Source organism: Phaethon aethereus (assembly GCF_964289735.1).
Source record: "Phaethon aethereus genome assembly, chromosome: 26".
NCBI lineage: Eukaryota > Metazoa > Chordata > Aves > Phaethontiformes > Phaethontidae > Phaethon > Phaethon aethereus.
In genome coordinates, this window is record NC_138602.1 from 4016860 (window position 1) to 4038768 (window position 21909).

The 21909-nt window shown below is 40.3% G+C and overlaps 1 protein-coding gene across 1 annotated transcript in view; it reads right to left on the reverse strand.

Annotated features, from left to right (window-relative positions):
• CPAMD8 (C3 and PZP like alpha-2-macroglobulin domain containing 8) overlaps positions 1 to 13218 on the reverse strand; it is a gene marked incomplete at its 3' end in the record, with an annotated part of 54255 nt that extends 41037 nt beyond the window's left edge. The window contains exons 1-13 of the mRNA XM_082011086.1: positions 12700 to 13218; positions 10308 to 10459; positions 9000 to 9022; positions 6324 to 6489; positions 6088 to 6140; positions 5588 to 5605; positions 4551 to 4605; positions 4303 to 4416; positions 3397 to 3481; positions 2988 to 3096; positions 2296 to 2523; positions 1957 to 2127; positions 1450 to 1578 (exon numbers count right to left, since the gene is read on the reverse strand). Of these exons, the coding sequence (XP_081867212.1) occupies positions 1450 to 1578; positions 1957 to 2127; positions 2296 to 2523; positions 2988 to 3096; positions 3397 to 3481; positions 4303 to 4416; positions 4551 to 4605; positions 5588 to 5605; positions 6088 to 6140; positions 6324 to 6489; positions 9000 to 9022; positions 10308 to 10459; positions 12700 to 12782 (1386 nt within the window). The 5' untranslated portion in view covers positions 12783 to 13218. The remainder of the gene's footprint in view (positions 1 to 1449; positions 1579 to 1956; positions 2128 to 2295; positions 2524 to 2987; positions 3097 to 3396; positions 3482 to 4302; positions 4417 to 4550; positions 4606 to 5587; positions 5606 to 6087; positions 6141 to 6323; positions 6490 to 8999; positions 9023 to 10307; positions 10460 to 12699) is intronic.
• Between the last annotated feature and the right edge of the window lie 8691 nt (positions 13219 to 21909).

The window sequence follows — 21909 nt, forward strand, 5'->3', positions numbered from 1 at the left end:
AGCAGCCGGCCTTCCTAGGAACACAAACTTCTTGCTTCTGGGATATGAGGAGCAGCTAATACTTGCGTTAAGTAAGATTTCTTCAGCAACTTCCACTCCTGATCCTCCTGCTATTTAAAGCATAGCAATGCCCAACTAAGACCATTAAGGCTGAATAGAAATGTTAAATCCCAATGAAGTCTTTTGAAATACCTCTTTCTTCAGCACTAACACTGTTATCTTTCCAGAATGTACATATGGTACAAACCAAAAAGGCAAGGGCTTGAATACAAGGAGTTGCTAACGGCTAAATACAGTGAGAATGCCACAGAGTCCAAGAAATGCCTCGTGACATTAAATATTTGAAGTATTAAGAATTCCCCAGTGCAAATGATGAAACAATTCATTAAAAAATGAATGTAGCTAATTGGAACACCCAGTAAGAGCTGGCAAAGCAGGGAAACAGTTCCCACATCAGCTGGTCATCCAACTCCTAGCTTTCCCACAGAAGAATTAGTTCTAATCAGGTTATAATAAGAACAATGTGTTCAGATTAGCAGTGTATAATCCCCCTTCCATACCTCAGGAAACTTGTAAAAGATTAATTAGCCATTAAACTACCATGAAATGCAATGATAAAAAAATGGTCTTATTTGGATACAAAGAGTCTGAAACCAACCTGACGGATCTGCTGATAACAGAAATCTAAGTGCGCATATTGCCAAGACCTACTTTTTTTTCTTCCCCACAAAGCAATAGGCAGACCCTCAGAGCACCTTCTTAGGTAGAAAAGAAACCCTGAACAACTCTCAGTAAAACAATATGCAACGGAAACCATGGTTAAATCAGATCTTTCCTTTAGGAAAGAGGTCATGACAACTTTTATATGGAAGGACTGACTACATTTTCAGAGGCTCCAACAAAAACTACACAAGAAAACAAGATAACTATGTTCATAGTTTGGTAACTGGAAGACGAAACAGACCCAGCTGAGATTTAAACTGGAAATTCTAGTGAGACTACATAGCCCTAGTTTGGATCTTTAGTAATTAAGCTACTCCCACTAACATCCCTTCCAATCTTTCAGCATTTGTTGACTTGAACTAAAGCATGTCATTTTCACTACACAACTCGTATGTGAGTGTTACTGGAGGTGCACAGAACACACACTCAAATATGAAAAACTTAAATGCTGTCGCTGCCTATACCCACCCTCCCTCCCCTGTCTCCATAACACAAAGGAGAATGAAATGCTGCGCAAAGCATCAAAGGCACTTTGCTTAGAACCATGTGCAGTCCACGTTGAACAATTATTTGGTGGCTGAAGTGCAGCTACTTCAACCTTTGTAGTGGAAACAATAATAGCCCAGGATCTCAGAAACAGAAATGGCTAGAAATATTTAGTTAGAACAAAGTACTTTAAGCCAAGAAATGCAGTTGTTGCCATGATGAAATATGAAGCCAACATACCTGGAAAGGTTTATTTGGTGCCTGGAGCTGGATGTGACACTTGCTGGGCGAGTACCAGCTACTGATGGACAAGTAGTTTGGCAGATATTGATCTCCAGATGGTTTCCCATCAATCGCTGTCACTTTGGTCTTAACAAAAGTTACATTTGAATGTTATGCATGCATAGAAAGCCCGATTTGTATGCGCTGCTTCCACCGTATCCCCATCTCCCATTTTATGCTATCCAGCTGTTCATCTCTTGTCATCTTTACATAGCAACGGTATTCTCCAAATATCGAACCTTTACTACTACATTAAGCTGTATTTGGAGAAGCACCTTATCATGACAGTTATCAACATCAGTTCTATTGGCAGGAAGAAACAAAGCAAGTGTTTGCTGCATTTAAATCAAGAAGTTGAAGCTAAAAGGCACTGATTTCCTGTTTGTAGCACTGATTTATGAAGTGCAGGTTTGACAAGATTAGTTACATTAAAGCCCGCTAATCCTATAAAGAGCTTTCACCCACCTCCAGCCAGACATATTGGGCAGCTGTAGGGATGGAAGGGATTTCAAACTCTACCAGGCCATTTCTTGATACCAGTTCACTTGTATAAACGTTGTCCTTTGGTGTGAGCTCAGCTTTGATTCGAATAGTGACTCTGTCAGCTGGACTTCCATCAGGGTAAGTGACTTCAACCTACACAGTTTCATTTATAGAACAACAGGTTTTACACTATAGGCAATTCCAGTCAATGACAGAAACAGCAGGTGGGAAAACCACACCAGAACATGGTGTAACATCCTGGGATCAAGTCAGTATAACCTTGTATCAGCCACATGTCAGTGTCTCTACATTTAATCTTACCTTTCCTTTGTAAGGCAATCCAGGTTTGAACTGTTTTCTGGTATCCTTGGAGTACTTGATATCAATCAGCTGTTTTTGAACAGGTGTTGAATCGTCAAATGTAACCTGCTTGCTCCCATCAGAGCTGATCACCGTGGCCCAGATATTGACCGTGCCTCGAAAATGTTCCGGAACATCAGCTGGCATCATGTCTTTCACACACACATCGAAAACAGCAGAGCCATCAATCTAGGAAGTGCGTTGGGGAATGGAAACATAAGTTTGCATTCACATTCAAAAAGGGTCTAGAAGCCAAACCTAAAGCACAGACGCTTGATAGGAGTTTGTAGCAGTATTTTTAAAGGATGTGGAGTGGAGGGAATTAACTGGGGAGTAGGTGAAGGAAGGAGGAAAGAAAGTAAGTTTTATTTTCCTTCCTTACCCATAGTGTGGACTAGCTGTGTCACAGTCCTTCATTCTCATGTTCTCCCTCAACCCCATATGTTCTAAAAGCAGATTAATACTATGCCAACAAATTCTCATCTCCCCCAAATCATAAACATACCATGTAAAAATCTGTAATATTTTATTATGGCGGACCCAATTATCACATTTAGTCATTTATTTTCTGATCTCACATCAGTAACGTAAAATAGAGCTGTGGTATTAATGTCAAACAGTACAGATCAGGTATTTTATCGCGGCTGACTCACCTGGGTGGTCTTGAGGACCGGGTGTCCTACTTCATGCCTGTAGTACCCTACGCCATTTATAGTCATATTGACAACTAACTTTCCTGTCACTGGTTTTCCAAATGTATATCTGAAATGGAAAGAAGATCATGAATAACTTCCAGCTGTTTTCTGTTTCCCTGATTATATCAAGAATAGTACCATGGGACCTGCACATCTAGAAAAAGGGGGTGGGGGGGCAATCACAGATTTTCCAGCTTGTTATTGTTAAGATGTTTTTATGAAGGCTTTTACATAGGAAGTTTCTGATGATGACCAGAAATCATCTGAAAAGTCTGCAGCAGATGAGATCCAACCTCCAGTGACTGCACCATCCTGTGACTGTACTATGATCCATAGTATTGGAAATTTATTTGGGACATGTTCCTACCTGGCATGGACAGTTCCTTTTTCACACAGTGAAAGGTCACGAATGTAGGGAGGGGGGTCAATCAGCAACTCAAACTTCGGTAATACTACAATGAAAAGAAATACAACAGAATCTTTTCAAGGAGATCTTATTGTCCAGATTACAGCAAAAGCATACACAGCTCTGAGAAGATCACTGCTTATGGTTGGATGAGGGCAGCGTAGCTAACAGACAGGACAGCACCCAGCAGAGAGTGACTCAACAAAAGTAGCAAGCCAAGACCATCTTGGAAAGATGACCTTAGCAAAACACCCTTAGACTTCTACTTCTTTTCAGAGGGATCTGTGTTCCAGGATTTGAGCCCAAGCTTTCTCTCCTACATACATGGTAAAGAGGACAAGTCACTACTGACTCCTCCACAGTGTGTCGGGAATAGAGCTGAGATATTAGCAGTTGTCAGTGTCTATAAATGCTTGCGTGATCAGGTCAGATGTCATAGATGATGTGCTGGGTGTAATGATGCCCACCTTTCATCAAACAGAGGGGCTTTGAGACTGAAAAGAAGGCTAGCAAAGAAAAGAATTCAGAATTCCAAGAAGGGCTCTGGGAAAGGAAGGAAAGCACTGACAGACTGAACGCACATTTATGAGTTTTCCAAAGCAAAATTAAATCTTTGTTACATAACTAGGTCGTGCAATATGACACATCATTTCAGGTTCTTTATGAAGTGTGAAGGACAGGAACAAAGGCCTTCGTTAAGTTACAAGTGTCTATATCCCTGAAGTACATAGCCTCTAAAGAATTTTTCCTCATGCTTTTAAATGCATTATTTCTGAGGTGTTTCATCTCAAGCAGAAACATTTCATAATATTTTTTTCTTCCAAATGCACTTGGGTTATAGTCAAAGTTGATTTGGGTACAACTCACCATATTTCTGAACTTCAAACGATTTGTTGTATGTGTGCCCCTGCATTTCAGCAAAGATGAGCCATTCACCAAACACTGGCTGATCAGACAAAGGAAAGGTCATATTTACAATACCTGAAAAAGGAAACAACATACTGTGAGCTCTGTGTCACTCATCAGCCCTTGTCAAGGCTTACTGAACACAACTCAGTATAAGCAGAAGCAAAGACAAAGAACAATATATTGAGAAAAAATAATCTGAAACTTACCACAACAGAACGGCTTCAAATTGCTCCACTCTATCATACGAGACCCCCGAGGATCCTGCATAGTGGTTTAGGAATGAGAAACATCACGGTGAAAATGAATATCACTAATACATTTAGCTCAGTTTGCAACACAGAACTTCATTTTGTAATACATAGACTTCACTAACAGCTCCAATGTAACTAACATCTGTCAAAAGCTTTCTGAAGATACTTTACCAGGGGTATTTGCTTTCTAAAATTCAGTACTCATTTAAGGACACTGCTTCTATAACCAATGCACACAAGTAAGCACTGTCAAGTGGCAAATCCTCCACCTATCTTAAGATACCTATTTTGAATGGGATGAACTGACCTCTGAAGACGCTTTCTTTCTATTCATAAAGGGAACTGTACAACTAGCAAGACAATATTTAGATGACAAAGTCAGGTGAAATTAATTCTGCTGGTTTTGTCAGCATTAAATCTGTGACTGAATGCAAACAAGAGAAGAGAGTGAATTCTGCTTGCTGACAGCTAAAGAAAACACATGGTTTAAAAAAAAAAAAGAAAAAAAGACTAGACACAGAAGGAACCTCTCATTCACCTCATAAGGAAGAAGACAGGAGCACCCTTTCCTTGCCATGAATTTCTATTGTCCACTATCATAATGTTTGGGTGCAGAGATGAGATTGGCCCTGCTATATCAGCCCAGCCAGATGAAGGATAGGAGTGTGTCTGCATTGAAAAGAAGGGAGAAATTGAGTGGGACTGTTACATTTATAAACCCCAGTGAATCTAGCCAATTCTTCTCAGGCTGAAAAATGGGAATGGATTTCTGAAACTGAAGTAGAAAACAAGTATATTTGTTGGTGATAACAAAAAAGCAAGACACAAAGATCAGTTAAAGACACAGGGACAGAGATAATTGCATAGGTTATAGTTGGGAATGGCCATAATGGACTTGAAAAGGTACAGACGTGTGACTTGTTCCTCTTAAGGCTACAAGTATCTCGTGCCTCTACAAGGATACATGCTATGATTCACAGACAGATACTCACCACCACATAAGCTTCAATCTGAAAGAAAAAAAAAAAAAAGAATAAAAGGCTTTATGAAACAAATCTACTTTTTTTGCTTCTTGTGATGAACTGCTGAGTCAACAAAAGCGAGGTATGATGCACAAAGTGACGAAGTTTAAACATCTCTTTGGTAACAGTAGTCTGAGAAACATATATTTCATTCACGCATCTAACTGGAAAGTAATACTTTGCATATCTGTGCATTACCTAAATAGAATGCAAGACTGAAAAATTCTTCTACTGCTTTGGCGTAGTTACATTCTATTTGCTAGCACTGCAAAAGTGTGTCTTCTCTTTCAACAGTAATGTGGCCAAATGAAAAAAAACTAAATTGTAAATAACAACAGGCAATGACAAAATATGCCTAAATAGGTTCAAAATGCCAAATTTATTTCTGCATAAATGTACATTAGAATAAAATACAGGTTGCCAAGTATTCCACCATATTTTACAGTGTGAAAGAAAACAGTTTTCTTTACCCTGTCATTGACTGGTCTCAAGTCAGAAGTCACCATAAAGAGGTTTATCAACACTAAAAAAGGAAAAGAAGAAATTCATTAGTCATCACAGCAGACACTGAACAGAGTATCTCATCCTAAAATCTACCCTTGGAAAAAAGTTTTGCCTCTGTGAAGAAAACCAACTCTATCCTGTCTGAAACAGGACATGCTTGAAAGCAGCCCTCGCATTGGAAAGTTCTCCAAGGTCACTTTACCTTTCTGCTTGGGTTTATAGACAGGTTTATCAGTCTGGATGAACACTGATGATCCTTTGCTATCAATGGTTACTGTGGTATAGTTGTGAAAAATGTAGCCTTCCTCTGCTAGATGCCGGTTGCCCCAGACTTTTAGATGTGCTTGTCCACGAAGTCCTGAAGGCACCTAGAAAACAGATCAGGAGGTGAGGAAGAGACAGAAAAGCCTTTGAGCTTTCTGGGGAATATAATTGACACTGAAGTGAGCAAAGAGCAGCCACCTGCTGCATCTCAGTGTAACTATGTGTTAGTAATAAAAAGAAAATTAAGAACATGCTAGATCTTTTACAATGTATAAACTTCAAAGGAGGCAAAGTCATGCTAAAAACATGGCAGGAAATTCTCTTCTACCCTTTCTTCATCACTCAAGCAAAGTGATACTTGATCTACATGTGCAGCTTCCACTAAAGAAGGTGCGTTACATTGGGAAATCAACGACGCTGTGGAAGACACAGCTCTACCGACAGAGGGGAAAAAACCAAACACCCCACCACAAAAAACTCAAAACAAAACATGTATGCTTGCACATTTTCAACCAGTTGCTCAGAGAAATAAAAGACTTTTAAAATGACATTAAAGATTACAACGTAAAAAAATCTGATAATACAGAAATATTATGATAATAGGTCACAATTTTAGAGTGAAAAAAATAAGTAAAACTAAAATCAGCAATAACACTGCAGATTTTATTCAACAGTGAGTTACAGCCTTTGGATAAAGAATTCTATAGCATTTGGTATAACTGCTGCTGTTTCCTATTACATAGGTCTATATTATACCTTCTTGAAACTAAAGGAATAGATACTTAGGTATTTGTATATTAGCACAGTAAAGGGTGGGGAAGTATCCAAACCCTTTCTAGAACCTAATTCCCAGTTTAACCAGCAAGACAGAGCAGTATCAACATCGGCCATATAATAATTACAGAGAAGGCAAAGAAAGCTCTGGGGTATGCCACCAAGGCAGAGGAGATCCAACCAGTCATGACAGACCATCACCAAGCTAGTTAGACTTCTGTAAATCAAACGCTTTAATTTACTTATAGGCCAATGATAATGTAGCTGATGCAGTAGGTGCAGTGAAGGTATCTATGCTGTGCTAGAGTAATACAATAGAACTGTTCCCAAATACCCGGATCCGCTGCAAATAAAACAGACCGATTTTCTTACAGCACTGCATAGAAAAGACTCATTCAGGTATGACCGGCTTCAGTCAAGAGCTAGCAATGCAATATGGAGGTTTTTTTCCTTTTTTTCCCAGGGTCATATGCCACAGTGATTAGCCTAGCATACTTTCCAGAGCCTAGTATCAGCTCTGCATGGTACTAGCTAGTGCTATTCCAGAAGCACATCACAATTTAATATTTATATGATTTGTTCCACCCACCCCCTTCACCTCCCATCAGAGGTGACAACTCCAAAGCAAGTCCTGACTAAATTAAGAGGTCCAACACTTTCAAGACTTGTTTTTCAGTTCAGATCCATTTTGCCTACATTTGAAGTAATAAACTTCCACCACAAATCACCAGACATAATACATAACATACCTCTTCCAGTTCTAAACATTTTGATGGTGCTTAATCAACAACAAGACTGAAAACTCATTGCTTTCAAATTACATCCCTCTTTTGAAAGATCTAGGAAGAAGGATGGGGACAAAAGTCCTATACTAGCATGGAAGCACAGCCAAATTATCTCACAGAAGCCATGAAAATGGCTTAACTTTTCTCTGTATGGTATAACTTAGCCCTACATACAGCATAAACTAAATTACTTCTTTCAATGAACAGTGAACTCTGAACTGGTAGCATTTAGCTCACTCCTTGGCATGAGGAAGGATAACTCACACAAGGTGCAAAGCAGGAGAAATCGATCTTTCACAGGATGTCTTTCTGCTGTAAGAATGACTACCTCTCACTGCACACCAGATCTCCAATATCCTAGGGATTCAAATAAAGCCAGATATTGCTGTAAAAAGTGTGATTTACTAAGGTAAGCATATGTAATTTTTTTTAATGGCTACTGGTTACTCTTCTCTCTTGCAGAATTGCATTTAAATTCATCATCATTTCACTCCATTACAAACCCTCTTTGGAAATAAAATGTTCTCATTACCTCCAACTCTTTCGTATGGGTAAGCTTCATTTTATGGACAATGCTCATGGCAAAAACACTGCTAATGTCAAAAGCTAAAATGTAGACAAAACTGGCGAAAGTTTATGTTTTTAAAATAACACAGTAGTACCAGAATAACTCGCAGAGAGACAATGTTCAATAATCTGCCGTTTCTATGGATTTCTGTAGTCTGTCCAACGCTCCACATCACTTACATAGCAGTACGTACGACTGTTCTTATCAAATAATCACAACATAGAACTTTATGTTGAGGAATAAGCCACAGATCCAGCCACTGATTTTCTTCAGTGGTGTAAGGGCCTGACAGATGAGCTGTGATGGATTAAGCTTTGTTCTTTTCACTCTGAATTCTTACTCTTGTAAAGGTTGCTTCCACCTTAGTGTGTGCATCAAAATGTGACCTGTATTTGTGCCGCAGCTGCTCAGAGAGCTATGTCTGATGTGGTAGAAGGCAAGTCCCTCATGCTTTCACCAAAAACGTCTTAAAATAATTGACACTCACCTTCAGCTTAATTGTTCCTTTATCTAAAATGAGAGAGAGAGAGAGAGAGAGAGAGAGAGAGAGAGTTATTCTTCTCAAGCTAAGGTACTAACATTTTAGACATCTGCAGTTGAGTGAAAGGAGACCCCATGTCATAGAGCTGCTAACTGCAATATCCCTTCATTACAATTTCACCTGAAGTAATTTTCCTGCATCGTGTAAAACAATCTGCAGGGTGAGCAAGTCAGACCCAGTGCAGTTCTCCAAAATAAACTTGGTCCACATTTATTTACAATTTTTGCCAAAGGTAAACTGCAAAGTGCTCTACGGTTAGAGAGTACCACCAATGCTGAGATTTCAGCACAGGGCATACTATGCTTACAGAAGTATTTTGCTGTAAAAAGGACCTGGCCTCTTTTCGACTTGAATAATTCTCAAAACAAACACTCATAGAATCTATTTTGATTGCTGGATACAGCCATACCTAAGATTTCTCTTTAGCATATGTTGTCCACATGTGTAAGCATCACTCCCTTTGAATTACTTAGCAATTGTCAGCCAATTTCAAAGATGACAAGGGGAGGATAAAACCAGAGACAATCTGTTCCAAGAAAGGAAATGGCTTTTATATAACTCTCAGTTTTTACACACAGAAGGGTTAAAACATGATGGTTAAAGAACATGATTGCCTGAGCCTTGTTTACATTACAGCTTACACCACTACTAGCAGTGGTAGAACGGTGCTACTGGGATTCATTTTCACTAATGTAAATTCATTCAGTATTAAGTTGGACATAATCAAAATACTTTTTGTCTTCATACACAGGACAGAGGGATATCTCTCTTGGATTTTAAAGACCTACCCAACTGCACAAATATTACCACCTCTCTCAGCAATATTCAGGCCTGAAGATGGGGACATTGCATTTCCAGCACTCATTTTAAAATAAGGATAGAAAATTATGATGACATAGATCTTATATTTTTCTTTAAAGTCAACTTACCTTGTTCCTTATACAGCTTCCCAGTGTCAAACATTTCAGTTTCAAAAGGAAAGATATTCACTATAAAGCTCTTGAATATCAATTATCTAGGGTCTCTGTACGTCTTGGTGTTCCAAAATTATTGGCCTTGGATGTTTGAGATCACATACATCAAAACCACATTAGCACAATCAACTGAGAACATTTAGCAGTAGTCAATGAATTAACTATTAGTTTGGTTCCAGTTCCATTATCACCTAAAGCAATTGTCCAGGAGATATTGATGTGTTCCCACAGCACCACAACTTATAAACTAGTTTTCAAGTTCAGACTTACAGGAACTTACCCAGAACTGTTCCATGGCCTCGTGACACAGTTTCTCCTTTGACTACTAACTGAATCTGGACTGTTGTCTCCTTGACAGAGTTAAAGATGGTTACGCTGATAGCTTCCTCAACACCAGATCGGAAAACAGAAGGTGCCGCAATCAAATAGCCCCTGAGGAGCAAAATTGGAAGTGGATGGTCAAGAACAGCAACAAGAGTGTGATCTTTATTTGTAAGACGCTTTATGTATAACAAAAGGAAAAGAACAGGCTGCCCTAACATCTAGCAGTCTAGGCCTATATCTAATATGCATAAAATAAACACAGAATGCACACAGAAATAAACCAAGCCTAACCATCTTACAAATTCTTAGTATTTAAAGACAGACAGTAATATTGATGTTTACTGCATATATAACATAGATGTATTTATATATTATATATAAACTAAATATACAACTAACTAATCATAAAAAACCTGAAGTTCATGAAAGAATAAGGAGGTACCTGAACCTCCAGTAGAGTTTTGTAGATAATGCTTTGTTTTGAAACAGTTTAGATACTTCTAACATTTTTGCCTCAATCATTCTTCATGGCTCCCATAGTTCAACTTGATACACAGAAAAAGCAGTGACACTCAGTGCTGATACTCAGCACTTTCTAAATGTCAGACTCATACACATGCGTTGGGTCTGAACTTCCAATTTATACAGAAGCAGCCCAGAAACTACTGTTACAAGACTGGGCTCAAATTCTCAGTTCTGCTACCGCTTTTTTGTTCAAAGAATTATATCCTGCAAGTTTAAAAACCCCGGCAAAAAGGAATTATCTTAGCAGGCACACACACAGTTTAAAGCCACCCTCGAAGACCTCCCATATATGCTACAATCCTTGTGTTTCTGAATGGGATCTGTACTATTCCTCTGTGCTGAATGGCACCACGCCATGAACTTGTCAACTAAAAGCATTACAGACTCTGAGCTCTTTGATGCGTTGGGCTGTAAGCAACACACTTATATTCTCTTCATGACACACCTTTCTGGGTTTTTTTTCCTACCCAAAAGCATTTTTTAAAATGAGGCAATTCCTCATCTGACTCTTTAAGCCCAATTTCTCAGCCCATGCCTTTTTACAGTTCTATGAGCCAGGTTGCTTTAGTTCATGATTAATTATCACTTTGGGATGAGGAAGATGGTGTTTTACAGCCCCCAAGTCATCTTTTATCAAATTCCAACCCCATGTTTCTCTCTCAGCAGGCCTCATTGCCATGGAGATCCCACTACCCCCAAAGGAAGTTCAGATCTCTGTAGCATTTGAGTTAAATTGCATGGGGTACTTACAGATTCAAAACCTTATGGTTGCCAGGTTTGAAAAGTCACCCGAATATTAATAAATAACAATAAAAAGTTACTACTTAGCCTGCAAATTCTTGGTAAGAAAGACATAGCTGATCTAGTTGCAGAGGGCGAAAGAGTACCATCTGCATCCAGTATGAAATGATTAGATTCAAACTGTCACATAAGCACAGCGCTACAGTGCCATATGTGAAGCACATGTATTCACATTGTTCTAAATTGCCGCAACTCTTTCTGAAGTATCAGTCCGTTGATACGGCTATTTAAATCACCTAAGAAGTGGCATCTGAATATTAAATATTTAACCTGGCAACTAAACAGTTAACTTGACACTGACTGGACAGATCCTTTAAACACATTTGACTAACAGCTCTGTCAGGTTACACCAAAACTTGGCAGGATGTGAAATATTTTCTAGTAAGCAAGTAAAAATAAGTTCTCCATGGCACTCAGTTAATGCAGCTATTCATGATGCTGAGGGGCTATAAGCAGCTAGGGATAAAGAACAAAGCAAACTTTAATCAAAGTTAACCTAAACACACTGGAGCGAGCTGTGGATTCAATTTCTAAAAGCCGGAGAACTTTCCCCGCAGTGAAATGTTTCTCCCCAGATGATTTTCCCCACAAGAATGCTTCACATGCTCTTCGGGAGCAACCAACATTACCTTCAACCATCCCAAACACAACAGCAGCCCCTGCGCAACACCCTGGATTCCTTAAATAATTGTTTGCAGATAAAAGCTCTGCAGCCACTCGCTGGAGGAGCTAGAGGCAGGTATTTCTAAGGAGGCTTCCCCCCCGCCCCCCTTTCCCTGTGCTATGCACTTTTGCACCGGCGAGTACAAACGTGCTGCTCGGCTCGGGAACGGCCGCAGCTCGCCTCCCCGACCCCAGCCCCTCCCGGGGACTTGCACAGGCTTTGTTGAGTGGCTGGTGCAGCCACCCCCGGAACCGCTGGCAGAGCAGAGGGGTTCGCGTGTGTGTCCCACCACCACCGCCCTTTGCGGGGAGGTTGCCCGCCGGCCGGCGAGGGTCCCCGTCCCCTTCCCGGTACTTACTGCCTCTCTCGCGGCTGGGCTGCGCTCAGGCTGCAGAGGGTCAGCAGGACCCCCCAGGCGCAGCCGGGCTCCCTGCGGGGCATGGTGCTCCGGAGCCCCGGGCCGCGGCGTTCTCCGCGGGCAGGAGGAGCCTTTTGTTCCCGGCGAGCGCAGCCCGACCTTCCCCGCCGCCCCGCTCCCGGGCTCGGCTCCCCGGTGCCTCTGGCCGCCGCCCCCGCCGCGTCCCCGCCCCCGGGCCGCCCCCTCCTGGCCCCGGTGCCCGCTCGGCTCCGGCCCCGGCTCTTTGTCTGCGGCTCCCCGCCTGCTCCTGACAGCACGCACCGGGGGAGGGGGCCGGGCCCCGCACCACCGCCTCTCGGCCCCGGGCCGCAGCCTGCCCCCGCCCGGTCCCAGGTGCGCTGCCCGCCCGGCGCCAGCCCGCGCTCCTCCCCGCAGCCCCGGCAGCCTAGGCCGGCCGGCTTTCTTCCCTAGGGGCTTCTACGGCACCGGCTCCTCTCTGCCGGGCCCGGCCAGCCCCGGGGCACCACCTGCCTGAGCCCCTCTGGTCCCTGAAGGTGCAGGCACAAGAGCTGCTCAAGCTCAGATTCCTAAAGGTCCCATCAACCCGGACCAGGGCACAGCAGCCCCTGCCTGGCCTGGTCCCATTAGCTGAGCCTTTGTACTCCGGGGCACCCCACTGAGCACTGCCAAAAAAACTGCTTCCCGACTCCGAATCCAGTGCCGGGACTGATGCTGACTCTGCCCTCCTCCATCCCTAGGCCCTAATCTATCCATCTCCATCCCGCTCTCCTCGCCCGTGGTTACAGGGGCTTGAGACAGGAGGGGGAGCTCTCACTGCACCAGCCCGAAGAAGAGAGGGCAGCCTCAGAAATCAGGGAAAAGCATATCCAAAGCAACAGCAGGGACTCAAGGCGACAGAATAAATGCCATGTCTCACAGTGATGGATTAAGTACTGCATGTTGCTATCAAGGAATGATTTCTCCAGTCCTCGCTGGAGACAACCCAGGATCCCAGATGTGCTTTGGATCTGAACTCCACCTCCAGGAATAAATGAAAACCCTCAACATAGGTACTCTGAATCATACTTTTCCCCCCCAACGCTACACACCTGGTTTAAGGCAAACCGGTAGGAAAACAGAAAAAAAATTATAAAATACTGGAGATTTTCTAGGTTAGCTCCATTATTTGAACCTCAGTTCAATTTCTTCTAAAGATCACTGATACAGAGCCCAGGATTTTATTCAGCAAAAATACAGGCTTGTACCCAAAATTCAACTTGATAGTTTACCAAAAGTCCTTTCTTCTACCTTCTGACAAGAAAAACAGCAAAACAAGTTGTCAAAGCTGCTAAATTTTTAAAATTACTTTTCTCCTTCTTAAAATTATTTCAGTCACCATATATTTTAGCAGTATCATTATTAGCCAACACATTTCCTGCAAGTCAGTCCATTCCCTAAAACCACAAAATCATCAAAAGTAGTGAAGTTTCCCTGACGACTTTAGCAATAGGACTTCAGAGGCTGATCATCGCCGGGAGAGCAACAAAATGGTGCCTAAATTTTTATCTTGTTTAAAACTTACACTAATTTTAATATGACTTCTCTTAAAAAATAATAATTGAGTAGCTTTTTGATAAGTTATTTTGATAAGATTATCTTCAGTAATGGATAACTGCTAGATGTGGCTACATTTTCCTACTTAAACCTATCTTAAACCAGCATTGCCTTAGTTTTGTGGAGAGGCATAAGAAGTCTAGAAAAGGAGGGAACAGATCTTGTCAAATTAAAGAAAAACTAAAAGAAAAGCTAAGCTAGGGCTTTAAAAAGTATGCCTCAGCTGAAAATTCTTTATACTAGACAACTTAAACAACGGTCTCAAATGAAAAGGACTAGGTATTTTGCAAGGCTCATTGCAGTTTCTAGGATTGGACACAACAGTTAAAATCATAGCCAAGCAAGTTTAGAAGGTTTTAAAGAAATCACCAATTTAAACCACTCTTATTACACCAACAATCCTTGACTAACGTTTGTCTACAGATCCTGTTTTAAGACTTGCCCTAATTGTCAAGATCAGGGTGGAGATTTGAAGGAATTTTATTCAATACAGTAAGAACATCAGAATTATGCTCTCACTACTGAACAAGTTTTTAAACATTGTTCACCACCTTGGGAAAGGTTATTTTTATTTATTTTTAATGGGATTTTTCTAGCTATAGCTCATCTGTGGGAGGAGTTGCAGAACCTCTTGGAGCAGCTTTCAGCTTTTAATATTATGTAAGCCGAGTCCATTTTGCTTGCTCATGTGCTATTTAAGCACAACTGCTCCTCTCTTGCTCACTTCATCGCTCATGTATCTTCACATGACAAAACAATGCTACGAGAGCTACCAAGGGACTCTTTTGTTTGCCCAAAATTGAAGACACGTGCAAGAAAGCATGAACTCAAAAAGAGGCCCTCCTAACACATCTTTTCTCTCCATCTTTAAAGTACATACAGGGTTTTTCCTCTGATCTCCCATTCCTCAGAAGTGTATAACTGTACTCAAATGGTACTATTCTTCTTGTACTAGGAGTTGTATTAGCTGTGTACTAACTTGTACTAGCTACAATGGTCGAGGATACAAGTGAGGCACTATCCTAAGAACAGGTAATGTATTTTGTTAGATTATGTTAATTAAAGACATTAACACCCTCCACAAGCCTTGCACTAGTATTCTTTGGGGTGATGTCAGTTCAGTTGACATTACACTGGTTTTACATGGAATTAAATATAATGCCTCCCACTCAGATTTTTTAAGAGCTGTATTTTTCTACAAATGTTTTGCTAGAACATTAGTTTTCTCTTTCTCTTACCAAATGCAGCTATGGCACAGTTGAAATCAACATCTACTTGCACCAACCCTGTCAAACCTAAGTCACACTTCAGTTTATGATACTCTTAATAAAATAACTCTGTTTTATAACACAGTTTGGCCTTTGAAACTCACCTAGAATGGAAATACCTGGATTGTCTAAATTTAAGAAGAGTGGATCCTGCCTTACTATTGCATTCTCTTTCAGTTTACTGAAACTCATTCAGACTCTAGAACCATACAGATCATTCCAAGCAAACCAGCTAGGCTTTATGAGAAGCAGCTTATTAGAAAGTACCTTAATCTAGGAATGTTTTGTTTGTTTTATTAAGACAAACTGAAACATGCAAAGGTAAAGCAAAATCTGGTAATCTCAAATTCTTTTTCAGCTTTGTCATTTTCTTAGATACATCCACAGAACCCTGTATGTCTCAGTATTTTCCCGTCTACACAGCAGCAAAACTAATGTTAGCCTCCTTCCTAAGGCTAACACTTAATAGTGTTGGAATCCTTTGATTAAAGACAATAAGGAGGCAAAACAAAAATGAAGCACCTCTGCTGTTCTCATGGTACAGAAGCCTATAACTGATGTACAATACCTCACATAAATCAAGACAAAGATTTTGATAACAGTACTGCAGAGATCAGGTATGTTTTGGGTGAAACAGCCCCATGCTTTCCAAAAAATAATTATCTCTACACTTAATCCATATCTCTTTATAGACCAGATCCTCACAGACTCATGCCCGAGGTCTATGAGGTACGTACCAAAAAAACCCACAAAGTGCCACTAAACATCCATTCTGCAGTCATCCACATTTTACCTTTGAAAAAGGTCTGGGTATGGACTTCAAAGCAGCAATGTGATTCAGCAATGAATTGATGAAGGCAGCAGAGCACACTTCTAATGGAGCTCCATCATCTTCAGCATAATGCTATAACATCCTTGAACACAAAATACTAATCCTGCTTTTCAGAAATCACTGCTATAAATTACCATTATGTGGAGTATAGTCCTTTTAAATCATTGTTAACTTTTCAAAAAAAGGAGATATTTCTACCAAATTGAAGATTTTCTATTTGATATTTACTGACTAGAAGAAATATCAGGCAATTACAGTCTCTAAAGGCTGCAAACCATCTTCTAATTATGAAAGTATGTGCAATCCTGTAAATAAGGCTAGAATCAGCTTGGTCTGAAAAAAAAAAAAAAAGAAGGCTTTAGATATAATTTCAAACTATTTAGTTACTGAAATGGAATTTTCTGTGCCTGCCAAAATGAATCCTATTCAGTGTGATGCAACAGGTGTTAGAATTCCAGCAGCTGCCTGCAACCCACATCTGGTAATAGTTAGGAGTTTAAAGGAAGTTCTGTAAGCACTGCTTATGTATAAATACTATTCATCAGTCAAATCTATGGGCCATATTCACCCACCGCTTGCACTGTGCATAGTTTGGATTTTTGTTTCATTTACAAAAAACATAATTCTGCTCCTCATGAAATTTTAGGAATCTCAGGCACTTGTCCAAGTTGAAATTGTGTGGGGGATTGGTATGGCTAATACTGCTGTGTCAGAAAGGTGAGGGAGGTACTGCAGTTTATAGAAGGTGTGAATAAATCTATATTGGTTGTGATCTAATTTATATCCTGAATGCTTGTACATTCTCATCATTACTCTGCAGAATTAAGAATTCCCCCTCCTAAGTCCCATCTACCTACTAAATAAACTATGTGCAATGTTAAAATTATCAGACAGGTATTCATGAAACAAAAAAAAAGTAAAGTTAATACTAAGCTCTGAATAATATTAATTCTTGAATACTGCTACTCTCAGCTGTGCTTCCTTCTGCTTTTTTCCCCCTCAATTGCAAAATTCAAATCAGCAAGACTACTCACAAGAATAGTGTTAGGTTCACACTCTTAATAATTTGCCCTTTTTAACTGCTTCAGCATGAGTGTTATCACTACCTTGTCATAGAGATGACCAGACCGAAAGACACAGGAGGTAATAATTCACTTATTTCAAGATTTTGAAAATACATGCATAAATTGTGCACATAAGAAAAGATGCTGGAGTAAAACACGAAGCTATTAATGATTTAGTTTTGCATTAGGTCCTGTACACACTATGTTTCAGTAAAAGGTGGGTGAAAAAATAAATAACAACAGACAAGTCATCAGCTTCAGGCAAGCCAGAATCATTTGTCCTCCTTTCCCAATGGAAAAACATTCATGTCAGTCATTACACACCGCCAGACAAGAATAAGGTCTTAGTTAATTTTTACAGCACTGCATTCATGGCAAGAAAACCCACACCCATTTCTTTAACTCCCAGTTTTGTTCTCCCTTTGCGTTTCTGCAACAGCCTCCTTTCTGTTAGCCAAACATAGATATCTAATGTAGAAACTGATAACTGTGAAACAAGCGTCCACTAGCTTTTCCATACTAATGCAAGCTTACCAGCAATGAGGATAGTCTTTTTACAGAAACTACATCAGTCCAGATACAGAGTGGTAGAAACAAGACTGATCCTGCCTCCCAGGAATACAAGCATCTCTAGAACAAAATTACAAGGAAAGGATAATTAAAGAGCACGTTCAAAATAAGAATGTAATTTGAGTAGCATATAACAACAGAATAATGATACTGAGAACATAATTATTAAATAGTTCTGTCAAAAATGCTTATTAATCATCTCCAGAACAGGAGAGGCTGATCTTTCACAGCAGTATAACATTTTAATTCCTGACAAAATGACTGAAATAGTACTAAGAAATCACTAATATGGACAGATGCTGATTTAAAACAGGAATAGATCACTGTGCTTAATCAGAAGTGGCTGTCATTAAGAGATCTAGTAAGAACTTACCTCCCAGTTTTCTTCTCAGCCTCTACATATGAGTGATGTAAGAGAAGTTTGCGCACAGTCTAGTGTCTGGTGGAAGTTTTATATGTAAATAAGGGATGGATCTGGAGAGGTTGTGAAGACTCCACACCTGTTAAGTTATTCAAAATTCAGCTGGACAACTTTATAAGTAGCAATGGGTAGAGGTGTCCTTTTATCATATAAACCATACTAAATTAAGAAATTTGATTTTGTCCAGTTAGGTGAAGACAAATTTCTCAAGACAAAAAAAAGTCCTAATAAAAGGTTAAGGGCTCTCAACATCTTTGGGTACTGCCTGTACAGATACTATACTTACCCTGTCCACAATAAGCTGAAGTTGTACAAGTATACTAACATTGCCCTAGAGTCAAGCTAATAAGCTACATCCTGGTTTAGCTGGGGATCAGTGCTGGACTCCTATAGTTACTTCTTGACCATTTCACTTACCAAAATACTGTCTAAAAACTTCTGAAGAAATACACAACAAAGTGTGACTGCTGACAGGATTAAGTACCACAGACAGAATCTCTTTTTGGGTAGTAGTCCTGAAAACTCTACTGTTCCATCAGCTGTTTAACTTCCCACCCCCACATGCAGTAGATATTAAAAGAAGGAATAAAGTTTTGATATCCTACAGGCCATCTCCAAATACATTATCAATATAAACAAAAAATTATTTGTGTCTTAAAAGGCAAATTGTGTTTGCTTCCCTCACATATGAAATCTAAGAAGTTAAAACAGCAGGAAATATATATGCAAGATCTATTGAGTTATCACAGAAATACTTTAAAAGAAACCGATCAGAGCCAGTTGAGACCACTCTGCAAACCTAGTCCTCCATCCTTGTGCTCGCTTTACAGACCACACAAATGCAGCAGAAGAAACAACCTAAAATCATTTCTGTGAGTTGAACAGGAATGCTCACATAATCACTGGAAATGCTCTTAATTGGTGTGGCTCAGTGGTGCATTTCAGAGCTGTTAGATCCTCTGCCGCTGTGGAACTCTTTTCATGTCCTGGCAATCACAGTCCAGCCAGCAGTTTGTTTATCATATTCAGTATGAGTTTCCGGATCTCCAACAAAGTGGTATTTACTCCGAGGCAGGGAAGACTGCAGTAATCCAGTAAGTTCTCATTAGTCTAAAATGCAGAAACATCTGCTGGGGTCATGAGCTGCTTACTTGCTGTTGATGAGCAAAGAATCAGCACCATTTGAAGCTAGTGTGAACAAAGAATTGTAGGGTTGGGGGGCAGAGGTGAAGAGACAAACGGGCCTCGATTATCTCCTGGGCTGCAGCTCCACTATAGCCCTCCATAGGCAAGAAGGATGCTCCCTTACGTTGACCCCTGGTGACCCTATCGCAGAGAGCACAGGAATTACAGCAAAAAATGCTTTGATTCAGCCCTCCCGAGTTGGTGGTCAAAACAGTTAGGGAACCTCAGTGTAACGGAAAATAATGTGGTCAGAGCTCCCCAAGTAATACCAGAACACAGGCAGGGCAATCTGTGCAGTGCAAACCTGGTTTAAAATCTTTGCCAATCGCTTTTTAGACAACAATGAGAATTTTGCAGAGGACAAACATCTAAATTTCTGTGCTTCCCCCCTTCCCACCCAGGCTCTCAGACCTATCCGACTTGCTTCACAATTGCCTTCATTTTTCAGAAGAAGAAAAAAAGCAGCCTTCCCACCCCCACGAATAGCACCTTAGGACACATGAATGTTAACAATTAGTCGAGAACTTCTGACCTAAAAGATGAATACATACGTAATAAGTACTGCACAAGTTCAGATAGAACATAAATATATGTTGATACAAGTTACAGAAGGGAGACAGTATTAATTCTAGGTCAAAAACAAAACAACCGAAGAATAGATTGATAACCTGAATAAAAAGAGCTCTTATGTTGTTTAGGACTCCAAACAGATTGAGAACATGTGACACTGTCAGAAAATAAATGGAAAATACAAAATAAGTGGTGTCACATCTGTTTAGCTCCTGCTCCAGTGATTTTGCAGTTCTTTGTTGTTGTTGTTGTTTGTACAGTGTTAAATAAGACAGCATCCAATTCTATGGCTATTTCAAGGTGCAGAAGTGTTTTAGGCTCCTCCAAAGAGCCAAAACAGAACCACTTCGAAAGAATATTCAGGAAAATCAAGATGGAGAAGTCTGAGTTCAAAATAGTTTAAAACCTTCTCCTGGACAGGCTGAGCTGCTTTATCTAACACTTGTTCTGCCATTTCTACAAAGACTTACACAAGTGTTCAATTTAAGGAAAAGCATGGCCAGAATGCTCAAATCAATGCCTATGATTCTTCCAAAACAATGAGTGCACATCCTCAAGCACTTTGTTTTGTACATGCAGTTGGCCCTTAGCTCCAGGACTCCCACTTTGCTTTAGGTTTGTTGTACAGATAATGACTGCCACCTGCAGAAGCAAGGACAAACTACTTTCCCAAAAGATTTAGTCTTTAACTGAGATCACAGCAAGCAGAACGTTTTTCCACCACCCTTCTTCAGGGAAGAGAACTAATACAAACTAATAGCATTCCACTTCAACTTTATAGTGAAAATTTGTATTGCTGTCTGTTGCTTAAGTAACATTTGGGTGTGTATATATATACACACACAATAGTATCTCAGTGATAGAAAGTCACTTGACTGAAGAAAATGGGTTTCATTTAAGAGTATCTCTTAAAAAAAAATAATTTTTTTTTAGACCAGCAATGAGTTCTACCATAAAGAAACGCTAGGAAAGATATTCTGACTTGTGTCTGTGCAGAGACAGAATTATCAAGACACCGTAGACTTGATTTTCATTTCATCCCTCGCCCTCATATTTAAAAGGACCTCTCTTAACTTTCCAAGTCTCAGAACGACTCACAGTAAGCAGGTTAAAGGCATGAGGACACACATCCTAGCAATTACCCAAACTTAGGAAAAACGGTTGTTTGACCAGCAGCTTCATCATCTAGGAGCCTTTCTACCGAGATCTCCATCCACCAAAAATGACCACTAATTTGCAGCTAACCTGTGACGACTGCTTAGCAAAGTTCCCCATCCAGTGGCCAACTTCGTAGGTGCACCTCACGTTCCTGGCCCAGAGCGTGATCCTGCTGTGTGCAGCATCTGTGGCTCATGGACTGAATGGCAGCACACACAGGTGAACTATTAGGTGCAGTTCATCTAACACCTTTGAGGAAGAAGTAGTAACAGATGAATATCTTAAAATAACACGTTGCCCTCCCACTGGCTCATGGATAAGTTGCTGTGAAAAAAATGACGCTGATATTATATGCAAGGATGGTCTTAATAGTTTGTTATATATTGAAGTCTCATCCAGTGCACTGCACATCTTCCTGATCCAGTTACCATAGCTTAAATTTACTCCTATTTTTTCATAAAAGGAGGAAAGAATCTAGTTTGACCCTTAGTAATACCAGGGAGAAAGCCTGAATAGCACTTTAAGGAG